Below are 14,063 nucleotides of genomic sequence, written 5' to 3' on the forward strand. Positions count from 1 at the left end.
CATACAGATATCCTACTTGGAATGTTCTTGCCGGCCAGGCCCCTGGCACCGATTGCAGCCCCTCTCTCCATCTCCTCCGGGGATCATTTCCTAACCCTCCCTGGCTGTCTTGGGGCGCCATGGCATCTGAACACCTTTCCTCATAAGGATGTTCCAAAATACTTTCCACACGGCTACGATACTAATACACCGCGCCCTGAGAGCCCATGCCCGGTCCTCCTGGGTGGATTGCAAATTCTTTTGTAAACGAGTGTTATGTCTGGTTTAGCTCTGTGTATCTTGTGCCAGGCATATTTCTGGCAGACGACTGCAGAGCTAGCCCGCAGCCTCCGGCTCTAGCTCGCGACTCGGTGTGACTGGAGTGGGGCCTGAGGTGCGTGTAGTCATAACAAGCTGTCCGAGCGCTTCCAATTTCATCTGCGGCTTCGAGTCAAGAAGAACTGACACTAACCAGGTGTCATCTCCTGGTGGAAATGAGGAAAGCACAGATAAAATAAGCAAAGCAATCGTTGAGAAGGTAGAGGGCCTTAGGGAAGGAAGAACTGGTCCTGGACGGGTGAGATGCTGAGGGAGCCCGGTAGGTCTGCAGGGTTGCGTGTATCCGGGACGTGCCGGAGAGGTGCGAGCGCGCACAGCCTCAGCAGACACCCGGGTGGGAACTCAGAACACCGAAGTGTGCAGGAAGAGAAGGGAGAAGAGTGGTCTACTGGGTGCCAGAGACCTGCAGACAGCATCCCCCAAGTTCGCAGAGGAGAGCCCATCAACAGGCACACACAGGGAAGGGACCACCCAGCACCCAGGACTTGGGAAAGAACTGCCTGGATGGGCGTAAGCATTCCCATCAAGGCCGTGGCGCATGCCTTCATCCCACCACTTGGAAGGCTGAGAGAGGAGGATGGTAGGCTGGAGGCCAGCCTAGGCAATGTAGCGACACCCTGTTTCAAAATTTAAGAGAATAAAAAAGGCTAGAGGTGTAGCTTGGGGTAGAATGTCGCTAGGTTCAATCCCTGGTACAAAACAAAACAAAAAAAGAACAATTCTCCACGCTTATACAAGAACAGGAGCGGTTCCAATTTCTGCAATAGTTTGAGTATGCAAAAGAATTTCTACTCAGAAATGGAAGAAAAAATCAAACTCGGTCCCAGCCTGAAAATACTCTTATGATCCTGTCCAGAAGTGATTTAAGACCCAGAATTGAAAGGACTAAACTTATCAAGTAACTCAGTCGTGTACCAGAAAACTAAGTTTTGTTAAGACTACCAAAATACCCAAATACCCAACAAAGCAACGCGCAGTGTCTGGCGTAGAACTGGAAATCACAAGGATTAAAAGAAGCGAGAAAATAGGATCCTGGCGAAGAGAATCCAGGCTGGTGATGCGGCTGCGTGGTGCCTCCCAGCACGTGCGAGGCTTTGGGTTCAAGTCCCAGCACCACCACGAGCAACAACGAAGAGAAATCAAGAAAACCGCATCAGAAACCACACAGATCACAGAATTACTAAATAGAAGAAGGCATTAAACAGTAGAAGTTGTATTCCTTAATTCTGTAAGGCAGAGGAATGAGCGGAGGTGTGACGTGCACACCAACGTCAATCTTTTTCTTTCTTTTTTTGCAGTACTGATGGAACCCAGGGCATTCTGCCTCTGAGCTGCACCCTCAGCCCTCTTTTTGTTGTTGTTGTTCTTTATTTTGAAACAGGATCTCACTGAGTTGAAAAGGGCCTAAGTTGCTGAGGCTGTCCTCTTGTCTCAGCCTCCCAAGCGCTGGGATTACGAGCGTGCACCACCACGCCCGGCCCAGTGTCAATCTTAATACCCTGAAGGGGACGTGGGCGTGGGGAGGGAGCCAGGGAAAGGACCAAGGACGGTGTGCGAGTGTGTCTCCATCACTGCCAACATGGAGGGTAGAACGCACCAATAAAAGAATGGGTGGATGAGCATGGTTCAAACCAAATTTCGAGGGTGGGAGGGAGGGAGGAGAGATCTACAATCAGGATCTTAGCTTCTATCTTGAAAGAAAAAAAAAAAAAAGGAAATGAGTAAGGAATCCATGACGTAGGAGAGGCACACGTAATAGTGGGACGTCAGTAAGGATAGGAGCTGAGTTCATGAAGAGCTTAAGACTGACAGACCTGCAGCAGGACTAATCCAAACAGGAGACGCAGAGAGCAGTCAGTTCTCTTTCCCTCCGTCCTAGGCTCAGAGCTGAGGTCCCCATCACAGAGGGCAGATTCAAGGGCAAACCAGCCACACTTGTGTTCTAAGGATGTAGGAGCCGTCGTGAAGAAAACAAAGCCCAAAAGAATCAGGAGCTTGAGAATCGGCTTGAAGGGAGGGCCGTGGACAGAACCTGTGACCCCGCGGCTGCGCTCTGACGTCAGCGGCCTGGAGGGCAGCCTCCTCTCCTCTGTGCTCCTGTCTGCAGGGCGAGGGTGCTCTTTCCCTCCACTTAGAGGCGGGGATCTGCTTTGAGGCCAGACAAAAAAATCTTTCCTAGATTTTATGTCTTCTAGGCTTTCTTGAATTCCTTCAGTTTAAAATATTCAGTACAGCCAGGTGGGGGTGGATGCACACTTATAAATTTTAGTACTTGGGGAGGCTGAGACAGGAGGACCGCAGGCTTGTGGCCAGCCTCAGCTACTTAGGCCCTCTGCAATTTAGTGAGACTGTTTCAAAATAATTAATTCAATCCCCAGTAACACACACACACACACACACACACACACACACACACACACACACACACCACCACCACCACCACCACCAAAAAACCTCAGCTGGTCATGGTGGCACACTCTTGTATTTACGGGGGGGGGGGGTCACAGGTTGGAAGTCAACCTCAGCAACCCTCTGCAACTTGTTAAGACCCTGTTTCAAAATAAGAAATAAAATTAGGTTGGGGGGGTATAACTTAGAAGATAGAATGCTTCTGCGTTCCATTCCCAATATCCCCCCCAAAATAACAATAATGGTGTAGTACAGAAATAGACGGCCCCTGAATTCAATCCTCAGTACCAATCCCACCCCCTCGAAAACAAAAACAAAGCAAAAAAACCTCCAAAACTTCCTGTGATAAACTTCCAGGCTTCACAATCGAGTGGCAGTAGTGTGTGTGTGTGTGTGTGTGTGTGTGTGGCTTTTAACAAGGTGATCAGAGGTGATGAGTGTCCAGCGGGCGGCCTCACTTTTAGAGGCATAAATTCCTTTGGAAAGCAGACAGGGGTCCAGGGAAAAGAGGCACCGGATAAGCATCTGCAGAGAACAGAAGACCACACGGGTTTGGGCCCCAACGCTCTACAACGCTATTCATGGGATACTTTATGTATAAGCACCTCTCCCAGAACTGGCTGGCTGAAGACTCGAGCTTCAGGGAACAACTCCGTGACTAAGACCAAGAAATGAATACTCGGCTGGGCACGCTGGCACACACCTGTAAATCCAGTACCCGGAAGGTCAGACAGGAGGATTGCAGGTTTGAGGATAGTTTCAGCAAATAGCAAGGCTCAGAGTAACCCAGCGAGACTATTTCAGAACAAAACAAAGCAGAACATAAATAAATAAAATAGGGCTGGGGATGTAGCTGGGAGGTAGAACATCACTGGGCTCAGTCTCTAGTACAAAAAAAAAAAGTAACTGGGCGCGGTGGCGCGCGTTTGTAATCCCCGCTTGGGAGGCGGGGACAGGAGCGTAAGAGACCCTGTTTCCAAATAAAATATAAAATAGGTCTGGGAGTGTAGCCCAGAGGTAGAAGGGTTCCATCCCCAGTACCACCAAAATATAATAAGAAAAAATAAAAAATATTGAGAAAATAAATCCAGACATGCATTAACAAATGATTAGAATAGGCTGGATGTGGTAGTACAGCCCTGTAATCCCAGCAGTTGGAGGCTGACAGGAGGACTGCATGTTTGAGGCCAGCCTCAGCAACTTAGTGAGACTGTTTCAAAATAAGACTATAATAAGGCGATAATGAATAAAATAACCTATCACCCCATGTCCTTTTCCTTTGATGCCCACTGCCAACCTGTTTCTGACCAAAATTTTGTGCTGTGGCTTTTCATATGCAAATTGGGCACTTCCTGTCACGTTTGGTCATCAGCAGCTGATTACTGGGGGTAGTTTAGCACAGTACATGGCGCACACTCAATGAAGGCCAAGCGTTTATAACTATCTTCAGTTTAGCTTCTTTCTTGGAGGAAGACTGATTTTTCCCTGTGACTAAATCTGAATCAGTAAATGCAAATCTAAGCAGAATATTTTCCATGTGGGGAGAAAGGGACTGTGCAGATGGCACGGTGGTATAAACAGCAGAGCCAGAGATCTGACCAGTGGTGCCCTTGCATTCAATCTGTGGAAACACGGAAGCCATAGTCAAGGCGTAATACTCAGGCTGTGCGAGCCTCACTGAAACCCGCATGGGGAAAGGGGGACCCCAAACCAACTCAGCTTCCCATTCTTGAGACCACTTTTAACTCAGACAAAGCACAATCCTGCCTCCCCTTTCTCTGACTTACCTGGGAACGGCAGGGTCTTTAAGATTTTCCCCTCCTAGGGAGTGAGCTGGAGGAGACAGCGGCCAGGGCGGCTCACTGGAGAGCACTGGCTAAGGAACAACTAACTGATCCTGGCTTCCATTTACCCCGAGGTGTGCACCGTCCCAGTGAGACGCAAGGGCGGCTCTCCTCTGGAAAGCCAGGAAGCCGGCGGCGCTGGCACCAAGGCCGGAGGGAGGGCCGGGAGGCTCAGCTTCTCAGCCATAAACCACGAGCCCCATCTCCTGCTGTTTACTAAGCTAGCCTGGGGAGGGAGGCAGGGCGGGGCCGCTCAGAGCCCACATCAGGGCTTCGGCAGTGGGGAGAGGCACGGGGTCTGCCTGTGCCCAAGGCTGCCGCCTTCCTGAGGGGCGGGGAGACACTCGTGTGCAAGCAGCCAAGCACAGCCACCTGTTCAATTTCTGGTTGAAAAGAAATGACACTTTTATTTTCCACTGTTTTATTATAAAAATCAACATTTCATTTGTTACAATCCAGCTTACGGTAATAATCAAAAGGGGTTTTTACAAGGTGTTTTTATACAGTTTATAATTAAAGCACTTATTTCACAAAAAGGGGAAGCGAGTAAGTGGACGGGGCTGGCCAAATGTTGGCCATTACAATATAAATACATCCTTGCAAAGCACCATCGTACCGACGCGAGGGACACAGAGACACCAGGGACTTCAGGACAGTGACCAAGATTAAAGCTTAAGGAAACGTTTGGGACATAAAGGCTGAACATCTGAGAGCAGCACTAGACCCTTCACCTGCGAGTCAGGCCAGCCCAGTCCGAGCTCCGCGCACTTCCCCCTCCCCCCCAACTCCCCTCGCGAGCCCCGGCACCGGATCCTGGGTCTGGCTGGACTCGCTATTTCTCTTTTAATACCCGGATTCAGGCATTCATAGATAGGTGTGTATCTACATACAGATATATTTCCACTCTCCCAACTTTCTCATATTTGATTGAAAAATCAAACCACCCAAATGGACAGTTAAGCAAGAGCACGTTGTCTGTGGTTCTTTGGTGGTGGTTTCTGGACGCACATTAAGCGACCATGGGAACCTGGTGGCCACTTCCTGTTAGGTCTGCTTGTAAGGACAAGGAATCCATCCCCACTCTCTATCTAAACTGGTAGGGCTTTTCTAAGGAATAAAATTAAGAATGGTTTAAGTCATGAAGATAAATCTAAGAATCTACTTTCCCCTCCACCACTCACGTACTGGTTTAATACAATGAGATATAAAATCAAGTCAAAGAAAAATATATAGATTATGGGTTCTCAATGCTCACAATTTAAGTTTTTAAAAAACTATAAATATATAATTTAATGCTTGTGGTCCAAAGTCCTTTACAACCATGAATTTCAAAAGCCTAACACTGGCACTATTATGAAATAATGCCATCCAAAAGTCAGGCCTATTTTAGGCTTGGAATAAGAAAAGGAACAAAAAATAAAATTAAATTTCTTAAGTTTAAGAACTCTGAGCTGGGCATGGTGGCTCACGCTTGTAATCCCAGCATTTGGGAGGCTGAGAGAGGATTGCGGTTCACAGCCTCAGCTTTGAGGCCCCTGCAACTCCGTGAGACCATTTCAAATTAAAGAATAAAAAATAGGGCTAGGGGTGGAGCTCTGAGGTAGAACGCCCCTGGGTTCCACCCCAAGAATTGCAAAAACAAACAGACAAAAAACTGAAAAACCAGGCATGGTGGTACACACCTGTAATTCCAGAACTTGGGAGGCTAAGACAGGAGGATTATTAGCTCGAGGCCAACCTCAGCAACTCAGTAAGATTCTGTTTCAAAGTAAAAATCAAAACAAAAAAACCAGAAAGGGGCCGGGTGTGGCGGCACATGCTTGTAATCCACATGCTTGGGAGGTGGAGACGGGAGGATCGCACAGCAGGTTCGAAGCCAGACTCAAGCCAGACTGGCTTAAGAGACCCTGTTTCCAAATAATAGGTCTGGGAGTGTAGCCCGGGGCTAAAAGGGTTTCCAGGAACCCCAGTACCACACACACACACAAAAAAAAACCCAAAGGGCTAGGGGTGTGGCTTAGAGGCAGAACACACCCAAACCCCCTAAAATCAAAACAGTCCTACATTTCTAAGAATTTGACCTGAGCAAAGTCTGTATAGGAAAACAGCAGAGGCAGGTGTGGCGAGCCTCCCAGCCTCTACTGGACAGACTACTGGTATCAGGGACGCAAACGCACACACCTCGCCAGCAGGCGAGGGGAGCTGTAGCCGCCCACTGCAGCAAAAGAGGCAGCGCCACAAAACCGGCTGCTTCCTGACACAGGCAGCGCTTATTTTTACAACTCACGTGAGCGGCCCTTATATAGGTTTTGATTTGGGGGTATTTTATATCAACCAACATGAGGCTCGTCCACCTTTAAATTGTACTCAGTGCCCACTCCTCCCCAATTACGGGTCTACATTAGATGAATATAGACCGAGGCCTTCACTTCTAAATACTTACTGTCCTAAAACAGCTATTCTCAAACTTATTAAAGGACCAGTTGGCTCTTGGTGGTGCATCACGAAATGGCTTTATAGTAGAATTAAGGTAACTTCGTGATCTTCTGCTAAACAGAAACCATCTTGTGGTATGTAGTAAAAAAAAAAAAAAAAAAAAAAGAGCTACGGCAAGTGCCGCAGACGCCGTGAGATCTCAGAGGACGCTGCTGCCACGTCTGTCCGCCAACTGGTTTTTCTCCCCTGTGAATGTGCAAGTGGTCACAGAAGCAACCAAACCTGGGGTTTGTTTGTTTTGGGCCAAGGCTCTGAAGAGCTAAAGCGACGACTCAGTGCAGAGCTTACCATGACGCAAAGAGAAAGTTATCTCAAAGTCTATTCCTCAGAATTTTAACACATCAGTAAGTAGGAATACTTGCAGCCGGGCGTGGTGGCGCACGCTTGTCATCCCAGCATTCGGGAGGCTGAGACAGGAGGATGCGGTTCACAGCCGGCTTCAGCTACTTGGTGAGGCTCTTTGCAACTCAGTGAGACCCTGTTTCAAAATAAAGAATAAAAAATAGGGCTGGGGGTGGAGCTTGGAGGTAGAAGGCCCCTGGGTCCCATCTCCAGACCCACAAAAAAGGGGGGGGTTTGGAGGGGTACTCTGAGGTAGGATACCCCTGGGTTCCATCCACGGTACTGGGGGGGAAAGAGTAATAATGCTTGCATATTTAAGAACTCTAATAAAGTTTACCCACTTTTCTTCTTGAATAAATGAATCGAGCAATGCACCAAATCTAAAACTCCTTTTTCATTTTCTCCTAATTTGGTCTGAAATGATTTTACCTCAGTTTTTCCAATTAAAGCTCTTGCTTTTAATAACCAAGATCTAATTTGCTTAACTGCCCATGTATCCTGAGGATCAGTAAGTCTTTGCCAAATGTGACAATCCTTTCATTGAAAAGGACTGAGAAACTTTAAGAACCCATCTATCTCCCTAGGAAGAGGAGGCCAAGGTTAAGCCGAACCGCCTTCAAAGGATTCCAAACACACCGGCGCGCAGATGAGCGCGTGCCGGAAGAGCCCACTGCCGGCGCGGGCCGAGGGCCAGCGGGCACGGCCTCAGTGCGCCGTGGTGCAGGTCTCCACACGGGAAGCCCAGCACGTGAAGACACATATCCACAATGCAGACAGAGGTCTCAGATCTCACTGGCGCCCAGCTCCTGCTGACCTTCCCATCCTCACTTACGCCCCAGTGCCCGCGAGTGCCCCGGAACAAACCCTCAACGTCCGCCCTGTCTTAGCCGTGAGCACGCTGTTCCACAAACAGGAAGAGCTAATATTTGTCCGACTGAGATGCAAGACACTGACATTTATTTATTTATATGCAAGTCAAGTGCACATGATTCTTAGGAGCTGCCCGACCAATCTGACCAATATTCTGAAGCTACTTTTTTTTCCTCTTTAAAAAGTTTACTTAGGTATTTTTTAATTGCTTGAAAAGTTACTTCAATCTTTTTTCTGTTGTTTTTGTCTTGGGCCCTAAAACCCAGAAAGCCCTCACTGAGACAGAACTTTTTAAAAAAACGCTGAATATCAAACAGCTATTAAGGTAAAAGCACACTAGTTTAAAAACACATTCAGTGTTAGCAGGAAGCGCTAGACACGCGTGAGAAGCAGGAGGCTGCCTTCTGGCGAGGTGGCGGAGTGGACGGACCTAGGGCCGTGCACGCGTGCCGAGGCCATCCCAGCCAGCTGTGATGGCGAGAAGCTCACGGGATGTCTTCTCACTTCATCCCCATCGTTAAATTACCTTAATCCATAGTGGGATAAGAGCGCACACATAAAAATATACGAGGTGATTATAAGAATAACCTGTGGATAATTTGAAAACAACCAAACATTCACAGTGGGAAACCGGAAGGCCTTAATATCATGTGCCACATTAGAAGAGGTATGTATGTAGACATCATTTTGAGAAAAACTGGTCTAAAGAACATGAAAATGTCACACACAGTTAATATACGGAGAACCCAACCAAAAGCCATTTTTAAAAACAGATTGTCTCTAACCAGAACATACTTAAATGTCTTACTCAGAAAATTATATAAAAATGATTTTATATTGTTATAGTATATGCTGAAAGTATTGCAAGGATATATGGTTAACTTACAACAAAGACATATGGTTAGATTTGTAATTTTTAAACACTGCCTATACGTGTTGCAGAAAGACCTTTTAATGAGCATTACAACCACCTTGGAAGTGCAGAGGACAACGATACGGCTGACTCGATCATTCTGCACAAACAGCAGCCCGGACGCGCGGAGCCCGTGGGGAGTGGGGTGCGCAGAGCGGAGACACTAAGATCAAACCCTGACGAGAAAGTACCACTTCACCAGCTTCTCCGATGAAAAGCTTGGCTAGGTCACGGTTGGCAAAGTGGCCTACGGCGCTGCTGGGGAGGCAGCCGGGGCCCCTCAGGGAGGCTTCCCGTGAGTGAGGCCAGGGCTCGGGGCAGGGACGGAGGCCGGGCGCGCACAGCCCATAGCACTATTTTCCTCATGAAAATGGTTGGATCCTAAGAGAAAACAAAGCCCTTTGTCCAAGGCTGGTCTTCATTCCTTTCTTTCCTTTCATGATTTCCTAACTTGTTGGCCTTCAAATGTTGGTTAACCTGAAGGCTATTTGGCTACTTCCACGCATCTATGGTTTGCTGCTCTGAGATGAACTTAATTTTTTCTTCTTTTTTGAAAAAAAAGTTATTTTTTGGTATCAATAAAGCCCAGACATTCCTGGTCAGTGACGCCTTTATTATTCCTGTTTCCTTTGTATTCAGTCACTTCACTGGGTTTAAGGCATGCTTTGTGTATTTAGTTTGCAAAAATAAAACTTTAGTACAAATTTGTTTTATACAAACTTTTATGGCACAAGCAGCAAATCTGCTATTTTTAAGAAAATATATAAATATCCTTTTCTTCTGTACAAATATCTCCAGTATCCCCACCCATTTTATAAACTTTAACTGTACATGGTCTGCCTCGTCCTTCTCTAAGAGCTCCCCCCCCCTCCAGATCTCGACCAAATGTATTTACATGTTCTCGTGGGAGGCAGTCAGAGGAGGAGGGCGCCTCCTCAGGAGGAGTCGGTGCAGGGAGAGGGCGGCGGTGGGTAGAGGTGGTGGGAGTAGCTCCTCTCTGTGTACGGGGAAGGTGGGCAGCTTTCATAGTTCTCCTCTGCGGACAAGTACTGGCTCCGGGGTGTGGGGGGCGGGGGCGCGGGCTCCGAGTCATAGTTCAAGTCACTGGTGTAGCCCTTGGCCGTGGCCGCCGCAGCCACTCTCCTGCTAGGAGCGTAGTCGCTGTCACACACGTCTGTGCTGCAGGGCGTGGTGGGGGGCGCAAAGTGCCGGTAGCTGTATGGCCTGTAGCTGGCAGAGGGAGGAAATGAAGATGGGCAGAGTTAGTTTTACAAAAAAATCATTTTCCTCATCATAACAGAGATAGTAGATGTAAATTTGTCTTTAAAAACAAGCCGGGCGTGGTGGCGCACGCTTGTAATCCCCGCGCTTGGGAGGCGGAGACAGGAGGATCGCGCAGGTTTGTAGCCAGCCACGCTGGTTTAAGAGACCCTGTTTCAAAAATATAAAATAGGTCTGGGAGTGTAGCCCGGAGGTAGAAGGGCTTCCAGGAACCCCAGTACCACCAAAAAAAAAAAAAACCAAAAACAAAAAACAAACAAACAAAAAAACAAACAAACAACAAGCTAAGCTGGGCGTGCTGGTGCACACTTGTAATCCCAGTACTTGGGAGCCCAAGACAGGAGGAACGCCAGCTCAAGGCTAGTCTCAGCTACTTAGTGAACCCCTCTGCAATTTAATCAGATCCTGTTTCAAAATAAAGAACAAAAAATAGGGCTGGGGTAGTAGCTTGGAGGTAGCATGCCCCTGGGTTCAAATCCTGGTACTACCAAAAAAACAGTAAATAAAAATAAAAATTAAAAATATGCAAGCTGGGCGTGGTGGTGCAAGCTTGTAATCCCAGTGCATGGAGGCTGAGACAGGAGGATTGTGCAAGTTTGAAGCCAGCCTCAGCTACTCAGTGAAGTTCTCAGCAGCTTAGTGAGACCCTGTTTCCAAATAAAATATATAATAGGTCTGGGGGTATAGCCCGGAGGTAGAAAGCCCCTGGGTTCCACCCCCAGTACCACCAAAAAAAAAAAAAAAAAAAAGGGGAAAATATGCAAAGACCAAGTGGCAGTTTTCGGTGGCACGCGCTGTGTGTGTGTGTGTGTGTGTGTGTGTGTGTGTGTCGCTGGGTATTAAACGCAGGGGCATTCTCCGAGCTACACCGCCAGCCCTCTTTCTTCGTTTTTCGTTTTTGAACAGGGCCTCACTAGGTTGCTGAGTCTCCATGAGCTGCTGAGGCTGGCCTTGAACCTGTGATCCTCCGTCTCAGCCCCCAAGTACTGGGATTACAGGTGTGCATCACCAAGCCTGGCAAGAGCATACAATTTTACTCAGTTTGAATGAAAGAAATTACTTTTCTTTGGGGTACTGGAGACTGAGCCCGGGGTGCTCTGCCACTGAGCTACACCCTTTTTCCTTTTTATTTTGGAGCAGGGTCTCACTAAGTTACTGCACACTGGCTTCTGGTCTCAGTCTCCCAAGCACTGAGATTACAGGCACGTGCCACAGTGCAGATTTTCAAAATAAAACTTTTTTAGTTTTTAGTCTTCTGCTTTTGTTTTGGCTTACTTATTTCTTTGGTGATGGGGATTGAGCCCAGGGGCATTCTACTCTAAAGGCATATCCCTAGACCTTTTGTTTTTCTTTTTAATTTTAAAACAGGGTCTAAGTTGCTGAGGCCAGCCTTACACCTGCGATCCTCTCATCTCAGTCTCCCCAAGTACTAGGATTATAGGTGTGCGCCACCACCTGTTTTGACTTTTGGAACAAATCTGTGGCAGGGAATGCAGTGGTACAATAAACAGTAAAAGTCAGTCAGCCTGTAGCCAGGTCTACCCCAAACAGCCTTATCCAAACTGAAATGACAATTCTGAATGATACTGTAAGGAATTTCCATCCATGTATAAGGCCATACCAGGCCACCTGGACCAAAATGCTGTGAAACCCCTTATGTGAAAGATAACAGGCGCTGAGGGATGCCCAGAGGCCTTCGCTCGGCGTTGAGACAGCCCAGAGCCACGGCCGCCCGCCGCCACCAGCATGGCGACTGCCGCGTCAGGCAGACCGTAAGGGACTGCACGATGTGCCCGAGACCCACGAATGAGGACAGAGGCGCCCTCCCCGCCACGGCTCAGATGAACCTCACTGAGGCTCGACTTAGGCCTCGTAACCAGAGAACCTCACACTCCTCTTACAGCCCCTGCTTTTTTTTTTTTTTTTTTTTTTTTTTTGGCGGGTCTGGGGATGGAATCCAGAGGCATTTGACCTCCGAGCTATACCCCCTGCCCAATTTTTTTTTCTTTATTTTGAAACCAGGTCTCACTGAGTTGCAGAGGGCCTCACTAAGTAGCTGAGGCTGTCCATGAACCATGATCCTCCAGTCTCAGCCTCCCAAATGCTGGGATTACAAGCATGCACCACCACGCCCAGCTCAGCACCTACTCTTAACACCCCGGCTGTGTGAGCTCTCTCAGCTCTCTGAGCCAGTCTCACCCTAACACTCAAAACTACTTTGGAAGCCCAGTACTTGGGAGGCTGAGACAGGAGGATCGGTTCACAGACAGCCTCAGCTACTTAGTGAGGCCCTTTGCAACCCAGTAAAAAAACAGTGGTGCTGGGGGTGGAGTTCAGAGGGAGAATAAAATGCCCCTGGGTTCCATCCCCAGTACCCCCCCTCCCCCCAAAAAAGAAGACACCTACTTTGGAATCAGTCACATGGTGGACAACCTTTCCTAGAACCCTCAAGAGTCTGGGACTCTAGAGTATTCTAAAGGCCAGCATTTGTGACTCTTAAATAAAACTAAAAAGCCCTGAAAGAAAAGGCACTGCCAGCATTACTCAGGCAAGCCGCACACTCATCTGCAGCCTCTGCGAGCCCGCGGCCAGAGTGCTTCTTCCTTCTGGCAAGAGCCTCACTCGCACTGACGCGTGAGCGTTACCTGTATGATCTGTGAGTGGAAGGACTGTTGGAAGAGTATCCAAATTCCATAGTGTAATGGGACCGTTCTGTAGCAGGAGATGGTGGAGGGTTCAAAATCTAAAAGGAAAAATAATTAAAATTAGAACACGAAAGTAGCAGCAGTCCACCCCAGCAGGCGTGGATTTTCTGTCCGTGACCTCTTCCTGACCCTTTCCATTACACTGTGAGCACAGTCCTTTTCCTAAAGAACGTCAAACAGCACTGTGCCGGGCTCCCCTTCCCATGAGGGCTTCGTCGCGGCCAAAGAGCAGGCAATAAACAAAGATCTGTAATCTACAAGTCACTGGTTAAGTTTAGCAAATCTAGGTTCTGACTTAGCAATTTTACATGTTCAGAGAAAAATGACTAATTTAGGAGAAATGCGAGGTGTTTCCTCTTTGGGGAGGTCACGAAATGAAGGTTGTTTTGTGGTTTCAATTTTTTGTGAAATATGAAATTAATACCGAGTACGTTCAAATATGCTAGTGCTTCCAAATATTGCAAATGACAAAGTGAATTTAAGGTTTATAAGCAGGCGCAGTGGTGGCAAGTTCTTCTTTGAACCTTATTTGCCTAAATTCCTTATTAAAAAAAACTATTTCTACATTACCATCACTAAGCACCCATGCTTAAACAGTTTAATCTAAAATGCCATGTCTTTTAGCATTCAAAGAAAACCAAAGCAAGCCAGTCGCTTACCGCGGGGAAGTAAGTGCCTTTGGTACTTGAAGAGCTGCTCGACGACGCGCCCGTGACGTGCGCTCGGTCGTACGGGGGCCCGCTGCTGCCCCCCATGATGCTGAGGGAGCTGATCATGGATTTACCTCGGGACATCCCTAATGTGAAGGGGACGAGAATCGAGATGAGTGACACCTATAACATGCACGAAAGCTTCATTTCAACACGAACATCATCAACATCACTC

The 14,063-nt window shown here is 47.7% G+C and overlaps 1 protein-coding gene across 5 annotated transcripts in view; it reads right to left on the minus strand.

Moving 5' to 3' along the window:
• Nucleotides 1–10,127: 10,127 nt before the first annotated feature.
• The window catches only part of LRP6 (LDL receptor related protein 6), a gene marked incomplete at both ends in the record, with an annotated part of 111,936 nt that continues 108,000 nt past the window's right edge, over nt 10,128–14,063 (minus strand). For all 5 annotated transcript variants that reach the window (XM_080705691.1, XM_080705693.1, XM_080705692.1 and 2 more), the window contains 3 exons: nt 10,128–10,422; nt 13,119–13,216; nt 13,838–13,974. In XM_080705691.1, coding sequence (XP_080561817.1) covers nt 10,128–10,422; nt 13,119–13,216; nt 13,838–13,974 — 530 coding nt within the window. The remainder of the gene's footprint in view (nt 10,423–13,118; nt 13,217–13,837; nt 13,975–14,063) is intronic.

The sequence above is a fragment of the Muscardinus avellanarius genome (assembly GCF_963383645.1).
Source record: "Muscardinus avellanarius genome assembly, chromosome: 11".
In the NCBI taxonomy this organism is placed as follows: domain Eukaryota; kingdom Metazoa; phylum Chordata; class Mammalia; order Rodentia; family Gliridae; genus Muscardinus; species Muscardinus avellanarius.